Source organism: Vicia villosa, linkage group LG1 (assembly GCF_029867415.1).
Source record: "Vicia villosa cultivar HV-30 ecotype Madison, WI linkage group LG1, Vvil1.0, whole genome shotgun sequence".
NCBI classification, from domain to species: domain Eukaryota; kingdom Viridiplantae; phylum Streptophyta; class Magnoliopsida; order Fabales; family Fabaceae; genus Vicia; species Vicia villosa.
Window position 1 is genome coordinate 131,576,982 of NC_081180.1, and position 19,453 is coordinate 131,596,434.

At 35.4% G+C, this 19,453-nt stretch overlaps 2 protein-coding genes across 2 annotated transcripts; both read right to left on the bottom strand.

The window, feature by feature from the left end:
- Nucleotides 1-10,262: 10,262 nt before the first annotated feature.
- On the bottom strand, nt 10,263-10,922 carry LOC131654279 (F-box protein PP2-B1-like). The gene is made up of 3 exons (XM_058924637.1): nt 10,721-10,922; nt 10,508-10,626; nt 10,263-10,362 (listed from the first exon to the last, which is right to left on the bottom strand). Exons 1-3 carry the CDS (start codon nt 10,841-10,843, stop codon nt 10,263-10,265), a joined length of 342 nt encoding a protein of 113 aa, XP_058780620.1. The 5' UTR covers nt 10,844-10,922.
- A 7,446-nt stretch (nt 10,923-18,368) lies between these two features.
- LOC131616951 (F-box protein PP2-B10-like) lies at nt 18,369-19,453 on the bottom strand. The gene is made up of 3 exons (XM_058888372.1): nt 19,288-19,453; nt 19,075-19,193; nt 18,369-18,929 (listed from the first exon to the last, which is right to left on the bottom strand). The coding sequence occupies exons 1-3, from the start codon at nt 19,408-19,410 to the stop codon at nt 18,515-18,517; spliced, it is 657 nt and encodes a 218-aa protein (XP_058744355.1). The 5' UTR covers nt 19,411-19,453; the 3' UTR covers nt 18,369-18,514.

The window sequence follows — 19,453 nt, forward strand, 5'->3', positions numbered from 1 at the left end:
TTTGAATGACATTGGGGTGTTGGTCTACCAGATTTACTGATGCTTCTTTGTGCTGCGGCAAGGGATTTGCTTGGACGTTTGGATTAGTATCTTTGAAGGATAGCATTCCGCTCTTCACTAATCGTTGGACATCAATCTTGAAAGAGAAACAGTTCTCAATATTGTGACCTGGTGCCCCCTGATGATAGGGACAAGATTGGTCAGCCTTATACCATGGTGAGGAACTGTTTGTAGGATTTGGAGGACTCCTTGTCTGAATGAGTCCTTTTGCCAGTAATGTTGGAAACAATTCTACATACGGCATTGGTACGGGGTCAAAGGCAGGATACCTTGGAGCCCGATTGTTGTAATTTGGAGGTCGAACCTGCTGCTGAGGTTGCTGCGACCTTTGTTGAATTTGTTGTTGCGAGACCTGAGGTTGATAAGCTGGCGCTGAGTTAACAACCGGAGTTATTGTCGCAACTTGAGGTTGGAATTTCTTCTTGATTTTGTGCAACACATTGCTGACATCTTGATCCTTTTTCTTCTGGAAAGAACTTCCATACTTCCTTGGACCAACAGAAGATTCTGGTTCTTTGTTCAAGCGTCCTTCTCGAACTGCTTCTTCTAAACGCACACCCATGTTTACCATCTCGGTAAAGTCACTTGGTGCACTTGCAACCATTCGTCCGTAGTAAAATGGACTCAAAGTTTTGAGATAGATTTTTGTCATTTCTTTCTCTTCAAGTGGTGGACAAATTTGAGCAGCAACTTCACGCCATCTCTGGGCGTATTCCTTGAAGCTTTCTCTATCCTTTTGAGTCATGGCCCGGAGTTGATCTCTGTCGGGAGCCATATCTAGATTGTACTTATGCTGTTTGACGAAGGCCTCTCCGAGGTCTCGAAAAGTACGAATCTCTGAACTATCCAAGTTCATGTACCATTTGAGTGCAGCACCAGTCAGGCTGTCTTGAAAATAATGAATGAGCAATTGTTGATTATCAGTCTGAGTTGACATTCTTCGAGCGTACATCACAAGATGACTTTGTGGGCATGAATTCCCTTTGTACTTCTCGAATTCTGGTACTTTGAATTTGTGAGGAATCTTAACATTTGGAACCAGACAGAGGTCTGCAGCATTCTTTCCAAATAGATCTTGTCCTCGGAGAGTCTTGAGTTCCTTCTGCATTTGCAGAAACTGCTCCTGGAACTCGTCCAATCTTTCATACACGTCAGCATCCTCACTGGGAGCGTGATGATATACTTGTCCGCCCTGCGGGGGAAAAGTATGCATAATGGGCTGTGGAGAAGCCATGACAGCAGATCTTGGAATCTCAGCATTTTGTCGTGCGAAACCCATTGCCGTTGCTCTTGGAACTTCAATTTCCAGAGGTTTGTAACCCTCCGGTGGACGCATATCCATGGTGACTTTTGGAGCTTCAGAAGCTGGAGGTATGTACCCTTCTGGAGTAAAGTTATACGGCATGCCCCACGGTCGATCAGGCGGCATGGTATACTGAGGAATAGGAGTAGAAACAATCTCGGAAACCACAGTCCTTTGTGGTTCTTCTGGCGTTGGTCGATTCTGCGCAACTACCAGGGCTTCTACCATACTATTGAGCCTTTCAACAGTACCTTTGAGAGTATTAATCTCTTCTCTGAGTTCTTCATTCTCTTGCTCAAAGTCTTCCATTCTTTTCTTGTGACTTGAACGAGTGTTGTATGGATGAGACAGCTTGAAAGTCTTGGTTCACCTCCTTCTCCTCCTCTCTTTCTGGAGAAAGGAAAGTAACTCTTAGATCCGCGACAATTCTCGTGTCAGTGCGTACGACTAAAGCGATGTATGATATGCAATTAAGTTAATATTTTTCAAGGAAACACCATAATTACGTTATGAAACATCAAACTTTTATTAATTAAGCGAAAACGCCGTTTTTTACACACTTTGAAAATGGAAATACAGAGAAACTGAGAGAAAGGACTCTAAAACTTTGATGAAGAGCCGACTTCACGTTCTAACATCTTCTTCTGTTTCTTGAGCTGAGCGTTCTCTGACGTGAGCTGATCGATGATCCAGGAAGCAGGAGGGATATGATGAGAAAGTGACGTTTGCGTCACTTGTCGATTGAGTACTTCAAGTAACTCATCCTTCCTTCTTAGGATGTTTTGAATTTCAACGTTTTCCGTGTTGACAATTCGATACTTGTTCCTCCAAGCATTCCTTTCTTGGCATACCTTGTTTAATGCCGCTTGGAGTTTTTCAACATCGGTGGAGAAAAGGTAAATTGGTTCCCTTAGGGGAATAGGTTCTTGACGTTGATATGGCATCCTGAGCTTGAATGCTCTGACGCGTACCCATTGAAGGTAAGGATCCAGGGAGATGCAAAGATGTTTTCCTAACAATCTTCTCCCTTTGCTGTGAACAAGACGCCAGGCTTGGACAATTTCTTTCTTCAGCATGTTGCCATGATCGTCGATGTTCTTGAAGAACAGACCCTCCAATTGAATGTTACTTGGAATGTTTTTCATAGGATAGCCGTATTGACGACGGGCTAAAGCTGGATTGTAACTGATTCCTCCCTTAGTTCCAATAAGGGGTACGTTGGGGAAACTTCCGCAACTGAAAATGATCTTGGTTTCGTCGTTGTCAGGACTACACCAATCAATGTCTGTATGAGTGAGAGACATGATTTTCTGTGACCAGTAAAGGTCATCCCTCATGTTCCAGAAAGTGCTAGACTTTGGCAGGTGCGAAACGAACCATTCGTATAACAACGGTACGCAGCATGTGATTAATCCTCCTCGCTGCAGGTTTCTTGAATGCACAGAGTGATAAGCATCCGCAAGCAAGGTTGGAACTGGATTTCCAATTAAGAAAATCTTAATTGCGTTGATGTCGACGAAATCGTTAATGTTAGGGAACAAAAACAATCCATAGATAAGCAAAGCCAAGACTTCCTCAAAAGCGCTCATATCTTGGATGCTGACGAAGTACCGAGCTTGATCAAACAGGAATTTGGAGGGCAATCCTTGAATTCCTCCTCTACTCACCATATGAGTTCTGATGTCGACTACGTTCAAAGGAGTAGTTGCAGCAATGATAACGTCATCAGGATTCTTTTCCAAACCGGAGTACGGATCTTGCGCGTACACGGGTATTCCAATCAGACGAGAGTACTCCTCCAACGTAGGCATGAGCTGATAATCTGGAAAGGTGAAGCAGTGATACGTTGGATCGTAAAACTGTACCAAGGTGGGAAGGATCCCATCCACAATGTTGGTATTGAGCAAAGGCAGAAGTTTTCCATACTTCTCCTTAAAAGCCTGGGGGTTGACCACCAGTTTTCCGAGCTTTCCCAGTTCCTCGACCTGGGGAATCTTGAAGGTGTATTTCCTAGCTCTCTTTCTCCCATAATCCATGGTATAGATCCTTAAGTCCTTTCTCCGTTTCTCTCTTTCTATGAAGTTCAAAACGTTCGTTATTTAGTTTCCTTGAAAAACGACTCGAAAAAGACTCTTTTTGTTTTTAGTTGTTTATTAATGAATGATGCATGAATGCATGAATGCACACACAAGAGTTTTAAACAAACATGGCGTTGAAGGGTATAGTGGTCATGAAGTCAAAACGCAGTCTCCCGCCCCAATGGTAAACTAAGGTTAAGGATTTTTGTACCTGTAGAACGGGTTCTAGGGGTCTCAAAGTTTTTGCTCAACCTTAAAGATACGTTGATTGGTATCTATAAGAGAGTTTTCTCTGAGTGTAGTATCTGCGTGACAATTACTTCCGTAATCACCGCTCTACGTCCTAAAAAAGGCTTTAAGTGGGGTTAATGTGTTTCTAGGTCCTCCTGGTACAAATCAGTCTCGGAATGCAGTGGCGCAGTTAATCACAACCAGCCAGGCAAATCCCAAGAGTAGACTTGGAAACCAAGATTAGAGGGCCTTCACCGGGAAGACATCCTCCATCCTATCTTATGTTGCACTCAAATCCGGGTATAGGATTTCTCACCACAAGGGGGAATCAAGCCCTTTCCCGATACAGAATAAACAAAATAAACAAATATATATGCAACAAACACATGATATGACACAGAGGTTAGGCAGGACCTCTCTTGTTTGAGGGGGAATTTGGCATCCCTAATTCCTCATTGGGGCTGGACCAGCAACAGGTCAACCATTGGTTTGGATGAAAAACCAAGGTTTTTAACACTTATATCCCCAGCAGAGTCGCCATTTTTCTGTGGTGGTCGTTTTTTTTACCTCCCCGTTTCACTTGGGAGGACGGCACGCTAGACCCTTCACGCGAAATTTGGAAGGAGAATGCGCCCGTGGTGGGATGAATTTTATTTCAGTTCTTCCTACGATATCACACGAACTTTCTTATTTGTCCTACGAGTAGGAAAGGGAAAAAAAGATCTCAACTAAACCCTAGGAGTTTGCTAAGTGTGGGGATTTACACCTAGACTAGAAATTCTGGAGTCCGGGAGGTCGGTTATACATAGGGAAGTGTTTAAACACCCTACATATCTGTAGTACTCTACAGGAACCTTCTCTGTGTCATTGTGATTGTGTTTGCTGCTAATGATTGGGAAAGTTTCTCCTTTGTGTTAGGAGAAGGAATTGATTTGATTTGAAAAGACAGACAGACTGACTGACTGACTATTTTTGGTATTTTTATTAGCTCGCTGAGATTCCTTGTGAACCTCATGCCTACATATCCCTAGTGGAAGTCAGAGCTTAATGTAGTTCGGGGAACTAACTAGGGAAATTAATTGTTTTTTTTTGGTGCCTTGCTTGAAGCTCAAGGTTGAAGCTTGGAATTAAATCTCTGTTTACAGTGAAGAGACATGAAATTATCTCTACAGAGAGGTATTTGTACTATTCTACCACAAACATTTTGAAAGAGTGACAGAATAACTGAATTCATTTCATTCAAGAGGGGGACCTTACTTGTGTGTGTGCAAGTATGCCAGTCAGATGCCTCTTAAATGAAAGAAAGATGCTCGTCCAAATTAGGGAAAGTGTACAAGTCTGGGGATGTGCCAGAGCATGTCTTTCAGAGTCCTAAATGGGAGACTTTGATTGAAATTTGAAATTGAAATGTTTGTTTGTTTGAATGTGGTAGAGTAGTAAAAATATCTCTCTATAGAGATAAGCTATGTCTATCTACTGTATAAAAGATTTGACTTTAGCTGGCTTGTATGAGGCCCAAGCTTGAGGCTTTTTGATTGATTAATTAATATTATTGACTCTGATAGATGACTCCATTGAGGGTTAATTACAGGGTATTTTGTGTTCTGTACAAAGCCCAGAATTGAGGCTGACTCTACTTAGGGAGACTCTATTTGTGTGCCTTGTACAAAGCCCAAGGTTGTGGCTGACTTTAGCTAGGGAAAAACACTATTTTCTGCCTTGTACAAAGCCCAAGGTTGTGGCTGACTCTTAAATGAATTAAGTATTGATGACTATATGGGGAAAGATCCTAAGTGTTAGGAATCTTTGACACATGAAAGATATGGTTTATCTGCCTTGTACAAAGCCCAAGGTTGTGGCTACTGAGTGATGAAGAACTCACTGGGGAGACTCTATTATCTGCCTTGTACAATGCCCAAGGTTGAGGCTGACTCTTGACAGGGGAGTTTTATTGTTTGGGTGCCTTGTATGAAGCCCAAGGTTGAGGCTAACTGTTTTTGTTGGTTTTGACTCTACTGGAGATTAAAAAGACTGTTTTTTCTTTGGAAGCTAACCCTTTCCAGGGATTTTGACTCAGCTGGTGAATTTGTCTGTTAAAAGACTGACTTTTATCATATTTTTGGAGGCTGACCCTTTCCAGGGGTTTTGACTCTTTTGGGGAAATTATCTCCTAAGAGAATGAAATTATTCTTTTGACTTTTTATTAATTGACTTTGGAGGCTAACCCTTTCCAGGGGTTTTTGTTGAAATGAAGGAATGTGTGGAAGCTAACCCTTTCCAGGGATTTTGACATTTTAGACAGATGTTGGAGGCTAACCCTTTCCAGGGGTTTTTGTAAAGTGATTGATTTGGGTAGCACTCCATTAATTATTAAAGGATGAAAAGATTGGCAGAAAGATTATCTAGTGGAGACTTCTTGTTTAAAGCCCAAGATGAAGGCTGACTCAGTGCTGAGGATGACCAAACATGGATCCTAGACTCTGCTAAGGAAGATTGATGAAGATAAGGGTGACAGAGACTGTCCATGTCTCTCATTCCAAAAGGTGTACTCAATGCAAAATTGAGACAAACTTAGCTTGTTTAAGGTCTGGTTTAGAATAGAAGAAACTCACCAGGGTAGGCTAAAAGGTGACTAAAGACCTGTTCCTATGTTTATAAGAAACCTGATGGGTCCTTGTATACAAGCTCAAGAGGAAGCTGGAAATGCTTTTAAGAAGCCTGTGGGTCCTTGTACAAAGCCCAAGAGGAGGCTAATCGAGGGTCCTTGTTATAGCACAAGAGAAAGCTATGTAGTTTTGAACTTATTTTGGCTCTAAGCAAATGGGTAAGAGGTTTCACCGGGAATAATTCCTCTTTGGATGGATGTGTCCTATTATTTGGATTCTAAGGTTTTTGCCAAGATGTTTCACCGGGAATAATTCATCTTGGGGGTTTGAACTACAGATCTTTAATTAGGAAAGAGCCTTCACCGGGAAGACATTCTCAATCCTAGGTCATATTCCTATAATATATATATAGTTTAACTGTCCTAAGGTTTATACTCAAACGTAGTTCTAAGCTAAATATATGCACAGTTTATATTTGACAGTAATTTAAACAAAGACTGTAAATTGAAAGCTTGTAAAGCCTAACCTGGATGGAGTGGAGGCCATTGAAGAAGTATGTACAGAGCCTCAACAGTATTTTTGTTGTTTTGTTGATAACAGTTGAATATATATGATAAACAGTTAATGGTTTTTGAAAACAGAAGAAGTGAAGATGGACAAAGGTCACATAGGTATCTGAAGAGTTTCACCGGGAATAATGCCCTTCAAATACCAGAAGAATGTTTTGAAAACAGAAAGAAGATTTTGAAAATACAGTTTTGAAAACAAGCTAAGAGGAGAAGGTTTTTTGGGACTTACACTCTATTAGAGGCCCAGTACTTTACAGTACTGGTTATGAGAGCAATTTGAAAATGATTTTGAATGATACAAGGTTTTGTTGTTTGAAAACCTTAATCATCCGTTTAATCGGAGACTGATAACAGCTTTGAAAATTGACAAAAGTCAACTTAATTAAAGTAAAAATAAAGATTTTTACTTAATTAAGACCTAAACAATTAGGGTTTCATCATAGAATTATTTACAAAGTGATTTAATTTAAAACAAAGTGAAAAATATGTATTCAAGTATTTAAGAAAACACCTAAAACATACTATTTTAAACCTAATAAAAATACATGAAATAAATAATATTTTTATGATTTTTTTGATTGTTCACAAAATAGATATGTTAAATAAAAAGTGTGTGAAAAATGAAGTGAAAATGATTTATTTTGATAGGTTAAATAAATATGTGAAGTTGTGAAGAGAAATGAAAGAAATTAGTGTTAAAAAAATAAGTTTTGGCCCTTGGAGGGTTTGAACCCACGCCCTTGAGGTCACCAGTCCAAAACAACACCACTGAGCCAACGCGCGCTCAGTGTTAGTGACTTGCCTCCATTTGGTCATATTTCAAAACAAGTTGTAAATCCTTAAAAAATAAAAGAATCAAAAAGTCTGGGGCGAGGGGGATTCGAACCCCAGACTTGTGGCATGATGATACTAAGGGCGCATGTGTGGCCACTAGGGCAAGTTGTTTAGTCATTAATAAAACGCATACCACTCAAAATAAAATAAACTCTGCCCTGAGATTTGAATTTTGCGCGCCACCACCATCTTCGTCTTCAACCTCAAGCTCTATGAATTTGAATTTCTGAACTCACTCATTTCTCAATCATTTGTCATGATGTAAACACGAAACTTGCTCTAATTTCACTCACGATTCTAAATATGTAACTAACATAAACTAATATTAACTACATCTAACTAATTTACCAGAAATCGTGAAGAACCCTAAAATTTCAAAATCAAATTAAATGACTATACTGAAAGATAAATGGATGATAGAGGGTTTTCAATCCTCTGATGATGCTGAACAAGATAGAATCGAGCTATTTCACAAAGAGTACTTAAATTATAGAGGTGAAGTTCAGAAACTTACCTCTGAAAATGGAGGTCGTGAGGATGATTGAGAGCACCTGGGCTTGAATGAATGATCTCAATAGCTTCCCTGAGACTCAATGATGCTAACTGGATGCTTATTGTAGCCTGAATCCTTCTGAATTGTTCTATGGACCTCCCTCGATTTGAACTTCAAGTGGACATGGAGGTTGTTGAATCCTGAGTTACAGATGAGCTGCAGCCATCTGGTTAGCTTCACTATGACCTGAGGAGTGTGTCTGGATGATTGGCTTGCCTTGAAACCTTCTGAATCACTCCATGGACCTCCAACTGCAAATGCTCCAAAGTGAGAGCAACAATGGTGTTCCTCCACCTACAGAAGTGATCCAGGTGCTTGGATCACCTCAAATGACCTCCCTTGAGATGTTAGAATGCTCACTTCCCAAAGATAAGCTCTGGTTTGAAGAAATCGATTCTTCTTGCCAAAGAACTTTGAAAAACAATGAACAAGAGGAGAGAAAGAGAAAGCAAGGAATATGGTTGCTTTGGTGTGTTTTTGAATGAGGAATGCATCTGTATTTATAGGCAAATGGATCAGTATAGCTGCAGAGGAGTGAGCTTCCTTAGTGAAGTTGATTTGCTTTCTTAGCCATGAAGGAATTCAAAGAATATTCCAAGTGCAATGATGAGCTCTTTGATACCACTCCCTAGCCATCGGTTTTGCTTGATCTTAGGGGACCAAATGGCTGCAGAAATGAGCTCCAATTGGTTGGGAGAAGATTCCTTTGATGAATCACCAATTTGCCATAAATTCAAAAATGCAATCATTACATAATCACATGCCTTTGTTTTTGGGAATCTTCTCTAATCCTTATGCAATGATGAATTTGAATGTATGGCATGTCTTCAGATGTATTAGAGGTCGTGTAGCATCATTTAGTGAAGCAAAATGCACAAAATTGCAAAGTTTCAAATTGTACATGACCTATAATTTCACTTCATGAGGCCAACTTTGAACAAGCATAACTCCTAGCTCAAATTGAATTTGGAGAAGGTTGAACACAATTTGGAAAGCCCTAAACATCTACTTCAAATCATTAGTTTATGTCTTCTTCAGAATCATTTGGGAAATTTGTGAAAAATGAGCCCAAAGTTGGATGAAAACTAGGTTAAAACACTTAGAAAAATTTCTAAGTGTTTATGACCTAAACTTCAAAATTTCCAAAACTTCATAAATGGTTGATCTTTTGAAAAAAGTTCCTTTGTAAGATGTTGTTTTATTTTGCAAGATCTACAACTTTCATGTTGGAAGTTTTTTGAGTTGTGTAGGTGAAATTTTGAGTTCTCACCATGCCTTCAAAAACCCTAATTCCCGACTTTTCGCTCCTTGATGAATTTCTTTGAATTTCTTTGGTCAAATGACTTTGACATCCATATATTGATGATATTGATCTTTGAAAGTCATTTTTTGACCAAAAACCTTAAAAGTCAATGATGATCCTTCACAGTTGACTTTTTCCTGACAAAGTGAATTTTTGGGCTTTTGTGTAGAAATAAGATCTTCTCCCCAAATGGATGATATAAATGGATTATATTGAGGTAGTAGAGACTCTTGAATCATGTCTTGAGTTTTGGATTCATGCCCTGATCAGAAGTCAACTATCTTGGTGAATTAGGTCAAAACCCTAATTTGTCGACCATGTGAAAATAATGACTGTAGACTTTGAATTGAAGTGTGATGTCCAGTAGATCTTGTCATATGAGTTATTTGAAGATGATTGATGTTTTTGAATGGTTCCCTGGGGCTTTTTAGGGTTTCCCAAAAGTGATCCCTGATTTTAGTCCTTGATAGGCTCAAAACCCTAGTCTGGTGACCTGAGTAAACCTGTACTCATATGACTGGATGTCTAATCAATCATAGATGAGAAAAATGAAGTTTTTTGAGCCCTATGATTGTATTAAAGACTAGTCTTTGTATTGATTGATCCTTTGCCTGAGCTTTCTTGTCTTTGAGCATCCTCGATTAGGTACCAGATGGAGAAATGACTGCTCTGGGTACTTGTCTTGACCTGATGAAAAATCCTGAAGATATGTCATCTCAGGGGGGTCAAAAATTAGGGTATGACATTGAGGACAAAACATGTGTGTTAATTTTCCCATAAATTTCAAACCACCACACATAATTTAGCCTAGCAACTTCTTGGAATCTGTTAAAACGAGAATTAATGGCAAAATCAGCACATTTACAAATTGAGAAGATTATTTAAAATTGATCTAAATAAGCTATGAATCACATATACCCCAATGCAGTTGTAAGACACTGATACATATATAGAGGTAATAAGAACTGACCTAGACTCAGGCAGAGTTATCCAATTCCAGTAGGTAGGAGTGTCACCCCAAGCGATGGAGAGATCTCTAGCACTAAGCATGTATATCTTTTTACCACTTTGTTTCTCTAACTGAAAACTCTGAATTTTAGTATAACATCATTTAATTAGTCAGGTTTATGAATTAGGGATTAAAAAGTCAAATATTTAATATATATAATAATGAAAATGATACCTTTTTACCATTGTCGATAATGACAGGATTGTTTGAGAGAGTAAGATTGGCAATGCATTCGTTTGGAAAAACCTCTATCATGTTTTTTTCTTCTTCAGTCTTCGTTTTCATCTCTGCCGCCATTGTTGGTATTGTTGGTGGAGTATGCAATATGAACTATGAAATAGTTAAAGATAACCTTAAAAAATTGTTTGATTTCTTATGTTTTGTTCCCTTCTTAAATAGAGCTAAAAAGTAACTTTTCATTTTATTTTATATGATTTTTAGGAATAAATTAACCATTAAGAATACTAATTTTTATACTAATTTTTAAATTAACTTCAGGTCCTTTAAGTTATTTAACTGTAACAAGTCAGTCCTTTATATTTTTTTCGTTACATGTGGGTCCTTTATGTCAACTAACGCATGCATCGTTGACCTGTTTTTACTTTATTTTGTTCTATTACTTTTATTTTAACTTCTAAAATTCATATTAAATTCGTTTTTGATCCAAAAATTATGAAAAAATTTCTTAAAAAATTTCTTCTCATTTTACATTTCGTGTAATTTTATGAGAATTTTATTTTCTGTTTTACTATTTTTCTTAAATTTTTTATTTTGCATGCATTTTAATTAGTTTAAAAATATTATGTACTAAAAAATTCTGAAAATTTTATTATATGATTCAATGATGTTCTATGACCTATGTTACGTGACATATCAGTACCATTAATGTTACTTCAGCTTTTTTGGAAAGGATTTTGAGAAAAAGGTCAACGGTGCATAGGTTAGTTAACATAAAGGACCAACATGTAGCGAAAAAGGACTAACTTGTTACAATTAAAACATAAAAGACTAACTTGTTACAATTAATTAACTTAAAGGACACATGAGGTAATTTAGCTTACAATAAAATATATATATATATATATATATATATATATATATATATATATATATATATATATATATATATATATATATATATATATATATATATATATATATATATTTGCTTCCCTTTTTTGAATATTAAAAGTTAGATATTTTTCAATATATAGATATAAATGAAACTATTAAATGTTGTATTGAATTATTTGTTGACTAGAATAATATATTAAATTATTATAATATGAAGATTTCTTTGCCACTAAGTTATTTGATAAAAATATTATATTTTAGGTAAAATATAATTCATAATCTTTTATATTTTAAAAATTAATTTTATTCATCTGAGAGATAATTTTAATTTTATTTTTAACAATAATAAAAAATTCCGTCTAAATAGACACTCCTATCCACTATATATGATTAATTTTGATTTTAATTTTAATTATTCTCATACTAAACGTATGATAAGTATTTATATCATATATTAAAAAATTTAAAGATATGTATTAATGTGTAAATTTATTAAGTTTTGTTTAATATATATTGTAATTATGATAGAAATTCAGTATATTCATATAAAATAATTAAAATGTATAAAAATAAAAATAAATTTATCTCACATTTAATAATCTCTATACAAATACATAATACATAAGACAAACTAAAGAAAAAAGTTATCTCATATTTTATTAAATAATTAAAAACATAAGACAAACTAAATTTATTTTATATTTAATATTTTCAAAAATCAATTTTGGCAGGAGTATAATATGTCATAAATGCTTATATAATTTCAATTAATTTTTTAAAATTTTAAATTTTTTATTCTAAGAAAATGAGTTATCCTAAAATAAGTTATATTTTAGAATAATAAACTAAAATTTATCCTTTTCAAATTTGAATGGGTAAGATTCCAGCAAATGAAATATAAAAGGCAAAATTACCATTGTGTCATCATTTTATTTTTCTATATCAATATTTATACACAAAACACATGCAAAGAGAATATTGTGTAAATTTTTCTTTTTAATAAGTAAAACTTGTATTCATAGAAAGAGTAACAGGGGTACTCAATATAATACAAGCAAAAGAAAATATATGGTGGTCGGTGGAATGTTGTAGCAGGAATAAATTATAGAAGTAGAGAAAAAAAATCAATGATTTGAAAGACATTTTATTAAATTATCACACCCATCATCCCATTAGAAATCCTTCGATACTTTAACTCTAGGGGCAAACCACACTCAAGACATTGCTTTTGTTCTGCCTACCAACTCTTCCACTACTATGCAGATGCATGCAAAAGATGTAGCACCCCTCACGCCCATCGTACTCGATGGTATCCACCTATGTTTGTTTCTATCCAAAGGATGTATCTATGTCTAAACCCTAAATGCAAATGCATGCAAAAGAAATACGGGGAAAAGAAGGAATTATTTACAAGTGTGCTCGCTTAGGCCCCGCGACCCAATGCCTACGTATCCCTTACAAGGAATCAGAGCGACCGTAGTTCGGCTCCATAGTTTCCATTTGTTTTGTGTTTTTTAGTTGAACAGAGGTTAAGGTCACAATCCACGATGCTCGGCCTTTGGAGACTTATACGCCTAATTCTGGAATGGACTCAACATGTTCTTAGTAACAGAATGAACTTGGGTTTGTGTTTTTTTATGTAACTACATGATGAACAAAACCCAATACAAGGTTCCGCACCACTTCATTACTTTGTTTTAATTCGAGCATTTATTAGGTGTTTTTGAATGTTTTTGGTTGGGTATTTTTTAAGGGAATTTACTTTGCGATTTGAATCACATAAAAATGTAAAATGATCGAGAAGCAGATTAGGGAATGAATCCCACTCACTTCTATCCCATTATATAATGTTCAAGAAACAGATTAGGGAATGAATCCCACTCATTTCTATCCCATTAATTAATGTTCGAGAAACAGATTAGGGAATGAATCCCACTCATTTCTCTCCCATTAAGTAGTGACCGAGAAACAGATTAGGGAATGAATCCCACTCATTTCTATGCCACTAAGGGATTGAGAAACAGATTAGGGAATGAATCCCACTCATTTCTCTATCACTTTCTTAATGTGATTCGCATCTTTATTTGTTAGTGTTTTAATGTTGAAAAGAAAAAAGAATGAACAAGGGGAACTAACCTATTTCTCTAGCCTAATTGTTATTCTAAGTCTAATTCTAAAGTTAACATGGTGACTAAATTCTTAAAGGAGCATTAAAATGGTATTAACAAAGTAGGCCAAAAATATGGCCAAAAAACAAGTAACAAAATCACACAACAATTATACAAAAAATAGCATGGAAATGGTACAAAAACAATTCAAGCATTAGTACAAAGTTAACCTAAAAAAAATACTACTATTTTTATGGGTTTTTTCATGAAGGAGAATTGAAAGGATTAATGTCAAAATTAACCTAAAATCTACTATTTTTATGAGTTTTTTTAGATGTGACAAATATCCAATTAAAAGGACTAAAATTGATTCCTAAAAGTGGCCTAGAAAGTCTAACAAATTTTATTGATTTTATGATTAAAAGAGTGTTAACGGGCCTAAAAGTATCTAGCAATTATCTCTAAAAATCAACTAAAATCTATTTAGAAAATCATGGTTTTTATTGTTTTATCAAAAGAAATTTAATAACCAAAAAACTATGTCAATACCTAAATTCTAACAAGAAAAAAAAAGTGAACAGGGGGTGCTAAGTTGAAAATGACGGTGAGGTCAGGTAGGGGCGCAGAGCCCAAGGGATCAAGGCCCAAGTACTGTTTTTGTTATTCAGACTTTTTATGACTGGGGGTGTAACGGGCTTGCAGGGGTGACTATGAACTAGAAGTTTCGGTCAAGGCCCAAGTGATCCATATGAACAATTATTTTCATATTTTTTATCAGATTAATGTTTATTCAATTAGCAAATTTAATCAATTAAATAAAAAGAGAAATAGAAAGGGGAATTAGGGTAAAAAAACCTTGTGACCATTCAACTTATTCTCTCTTCTTCTTCACGATTGAAACGGCGCGGCGGTGGAACTAAACCTCTCCGGCTGAAAACCTCTCCGTCCGTCTCTCCGATTCCTTGTTCTCACTTCCTCTCTTTCATCTCTTTGCTCCCAATCTCAGTTCTCTAACTCTCGCTCTCACCTCTCTGATTTCACAACTCAAACTCTCGTCCCGATCTCATCTACAAATCTCTTCAGTTCGAACTCATCTTCGCTTCTTCCTTGGCTTTCTTTTGCGAGTGCGGATGATTGATTGTTGTCGATGTTGTGCGAAGCAGTGCTCCTCGTTGCGGATGAACGTTGGACTTCGATTAAGCGACGACGATTGAAGATTTGCGTGAATGAGGATTGTAGTTGATTTTGTGATCAAGGATGAAGGTGATGCGATAAGGATCGTTGTCAGCAACAAGAAATTCAAGTAAGCACACACCTTAATCTTTTGATCTTGTTTCCTGATTCACACTTCTTCTTCTTCTATTACGGATTGATGTCGTTGTTGTGATGTTGGTAGATGATTGAAGTTGATGAACGTGATGATGATGTTGCGTTGTTGTTGAGGAAGAAGAACGAAGATGGAAGTTGATTCAGTTGATTTCAGATGAAGATTTTTTTGATGAATGGTGATTGAAGAAGATGTGTGGAGATGAATGGAGTGATTTTGTTATTGTTTTCAGATTGAAGAATGGAGAGGAAGGTTATGGTGATTGAGTGGAGAAGATTGAAGGCGTGAAGGGTGAAGTATGAAGGTTGTTCTTGCGGTTATGAAGCTGTGTATGGAGATTGAACAGATGAAGATTGCTGCGATTTTGAGAAGGTGATGAAGATGAAGAAATTGAGGTGATGATTGAAGAAGGTGATGAAGATGGATTCAAGAAGAAGATGAAATGGAGATGAATGAGAGGGGTGGAGGAGATGGAAACAGAGTGAAGAATGGTTGAATTGAAGAGTGAAGATGATGAATGGAAGTGAAGGGCATTGAGAAGTGAAGAGTTCTGTTTATATAGAGTTTCAGGTTTGGTTTTCCTTTCTCATTCTCTTATGATTCAATTAGAATTCTGTTAGGAAGGTTGTAACTGATTTTTTGGTAGTTATCTTTCTGTTAGGGTTAGTTAGGGACGGTTATAGGTTAGTAACTGAATTAGTTATAAACTGTTGGTAACAGTTAGGACATGTTTGGTTTTCGGTTAGTACTAGGTTATAGCGGTTATAAGAGTTGAAAGTTAGTTGCAGGGTGTTATGCTGAGTTAATTTGGAAATGGTATTGTTGGATGTTAGTATGCTATTGCTGGCCCTGTTATGACAGTTAAGAGGTTGTCAGTTTTGAAAGTGCTTGTTATGATTAAAATAGAGGTTAGTAAATAGGTGAAGAGGTTAGAACGTTAGTGAAAGATGGCTGCAAGAATTTATGATGGAAACAGTAGGTATTTTCTTTATTGTCCTGAACTCAATGAGTTTCCTCTTTTCATTTTCTGGACTGATGCAGCAGGAACTAACAGTTGAAACCGGTCTTGAAGAGTTTGTGTTGGTAACTGTCATAATTTTATGCAATTATATGAAGTGTCTCAATTCTTGAACTGGCTTTTTGATGTATCATTGATTGACCTTATGATGATTGCTTTGAGTTGTATCGGTTTTTTGTGTAGGCTACAAATCTGTTTTGTAATTTTGATGACCATATGACTTGGTTCTTTTTGTGTGAATGAATATTTTTGGTTTAGCATGGATGAGGAATTAAGCACCTGGTATTGATATTTTTTTTGTTTTGATGCAGGGCTATCATTGCAAGAAACTCCTTGATTGATACTTGGGAAGATGGAAGCTTGATTTGGTCATGATATGAAGGCAAAACAAGGCATGGTTAGGATGTAGCTTTAGGACTTAGGATTAAATTTGTAAGGCCTGGTTTTGTAGATTGTTTGGACCGAAGTGTACTTGGATGGAAGTAGTGCAAATGTGAAACAAGAAATGTGAAATTGAGTTTGGAACAATTTTGTTTATGGTTATGAATTAACTGGTGTAGATGCAATTTTCCTTTTAATAATTATGACTTGGAATGTGATGAAATGGTTCTCTTTTTTAAGTATGACTTTTTTCGTTGTTGTTGTAAACTTTGGCGGTTATGTCTTGTATAAATGTGAATACCTCTTCTCTTCCAAGATTGGATTTGAATTTTCATGTGACCTTCTCCTAACCTTGCGTGATTAATGCCATTTAAATGATGATTGAAATGATGACCAAATAATAAGGCTCCAAGGTGACTTTGGTTAAAAACGCCAAGATTTCTACCAATATTCTTTAATCTCCCAAAGTGATCCCGCACATTTTAACTTCCCCTAAATCCCTTGAATATCACTCCAAAATTGTACCATAGGCAATAAAATCATTCCTCAGTTGACCAAGTTTGAGCATTGAAGGAAATTCATGATAATGGTATGGCCAGACACTAATTTTTCTTATACTCATAATCATAGGGAAATAAACCCTAGTCCATGCTAGTCCACACTAACCATGAATCACAACCTTAACTTCCAACCATAAGTGACGAAGAGACAACTCAAATCAGCTTTGAAAGAAGATGAGAGCCTCAAAACAACAGAGAAGCCCTAACTCTTCAAGATCCTTGATCCCTTGCTAGATTTATTGGTTAATGATGCATGATCTGTGTTAATGTCCTAATGGAAAGAATGCAGATGAAATGCTAAACTTAAGCCAGTTAGAAATAAATTAGGAGGGCAAATTTTGGGGTGCAACAGTACCAAGCACCTCCACGAAGGATTTTTTTGGCTTTGCTAAGTTGGGAGAAGGGGGCGGAGGAGTGTTTTTGTGGGTTGAAGTTTCAGGAAAGAGGACTTGAACGGATTTCATGGGGTGAAGATCAATTTAGGTCAACAATGTTTATCCGAGGAAACATTGCAACTTGTGTAATACTATTGAAATAAGTGATCAAAATACCCCATATTTAGCTAGAAGGCTGTGTTGATCTTAAAGATGCGTTGAATAGTAATACCTGGTTGAGTGTTGTCAAGACCACTCTTTTCAATGATGTTTGAAATCAACATTATATAAGGTATTTCTCATGACAATGTTTGTTTTTCTCCCATTATGCCTCTTTCCCTAAAATTGAAAATGATTTCATAAAAATTAGCAAATGTCTTTTATGCATACACCAGATAATAGAACTTTGTAAATTATTTATTGTTATGAAAAATTTGTTTATTTATGAATTTTAATATTACTTAATTATAATTATATATATATATATATATATATATATATATATATATATATATATATATATATATATATATATATATATATATATATATATATATATATATATATATATATATATATATATATATATATATATATATATATATATATATATTAATCATATATAGATTTTACTCAAAGACATTTATTTTTTATAAATACATTTAAATTTTCTATAATTAATTTATGTATGGTCAAATGTTTGAAAATATGAGACCGACAGTAAAAATGTTTTTCTTAGTTAAGAAGAAATTTAAAAAATAGATAAAAAAAATAAAATAAATATAAATAGTCTATATTCCATAATAATTTATTTTATTTTATTTCATTAGTTTGTAATACTTTTATCAATTAATTTTTTTAAAAAAGTTTATTATGGAGAGTACCTAAATATATTAAGTAATTGGTATACTTTATTTTATATATTTTTAAATTATCAAATTTTCTCAAAAACTAAAAATTACTTCTATCTTAATTAAGAATTAAAACAAATTTGGCAATTTATTCAAAAAATTACAATAAATTTTTGCTCTTAACATAATAATTAGATTCATCAATCTTTCAAATACATTTTATTCAATACATAAACTTCTTGAATAAGAATAAGAAAGTGCACACTAAAGCTATTTCAATTCTTGGGTTTTATTTCTATTCCTTCAAGAATGAAACCACACTTTATACGACCAGCCTTAATCTCGACAACACCCATCTGAATGACTTCATCTTGTATGCCTGAACTGAAGAACTCTCCAATCTCGATCTCCAACCACCCATCACTTCTCAGTTTTGGACTCTCTAGTCCTAATAACTCATCATCTCGTTCCTTATCAAAGTTTGGATCTAACCAAACTTGTTTTGTAGATATGCGGTCTTCAAATTTATCTACGGTTAATTCCACAGGAATAACATCAAAATCACGGGGATCAATCAATTTGAACACGAGAAATGCTGCATATTGAGTATTTGAGGACAAAACATGTGTGTTAATTTTCCCATAAATTTCAAACCACCACACATAATTTAGCCTAGCAACTTCTTGGAATCTGTTAAAACGAGAATTAATGGCAAAATCAGCACATTTACAAATTGAGAAGATTATTTAAAATTGATCTAAATAAGCTATGAATCACATATACCCCAATGCAGTTGTAAGACACTGATACATATATAGAGGTAATAAGAACTGACCTAGACTCAGGCAGAGTTATCCAATTCCAGTAGGTAGGAGTGTCACCCCAAGCGATGGAGAGATCTCTAGCACTAAGCATGTATATCTTTTTACCACTTTGTTTCTCTAACTGAAAACTCTGAATTTTAGTATAACATCATTTAATTAGTCAGGTTTATGAATTAGGGATTAAAAAGTCAAATATTTAATATATATAATAATGAAAATGATACCTTTTTACCATTGTCGATAATGACAGGATTGTTTGAGAGAGTAAGATTGGCAATGCATTCGTTTGGAAAAACCTCTATCATGTTTTTTTCTTCTTCAGTCTTCGTTTTCATCTCTGCCGCCATTGTTGGTATTGTTGGTGGAGTATGCAATATGAACTATGGAATA

Excerpts from the sequence above, each read along its gene's own strand:
- LOC131654279 (XM_058924637.1), bottom strand. The coding sequence starts at position 10,843 with ATGGCGGCAGAGATGAAAACGAAGACTGAAGAAGAAAAAAACATGATA. Across the intron at positions 10,627-10,720 it reads TTATCGACAATGGTAAAAAG|AGTTTTCAGTTAGAGAAACA; the intron begins GTATCATTTTCA and ends ACTAAAATTCAG. Across the intron at positions 10,363-10,507 it reads ATAACTCTGCCTGAGTCTAG|ATTCCAAGAAGTTGCTAGGC; the intron begins GTCAGTTCTTAT and ends TCGTTTTAACAG.
- LOC131616951 (XM_058888372.1), bottom strand. The coding sequence starts at position 19,410 with ATGGCGGCAGAGATGAAAACGAAGACTGAAGAAGAAAAAAACATGATA. Across the intron at positions 19,194-19,287 it reads TTATCGACAATGGTAAAAAG|AGTTTTCAGTTAGAGAAACA; the intron begins GTATCATTTTCA and ends ACTAAAATTCAG. Across the intron at positions 18,930-19,074 it reads ATAACTCTGCCTGAGTCTAG|ATTCCAAGAAGTTGCTAGGC; the intron begins GTCAGTTCTTAT and ends TCGTTTTAACAG.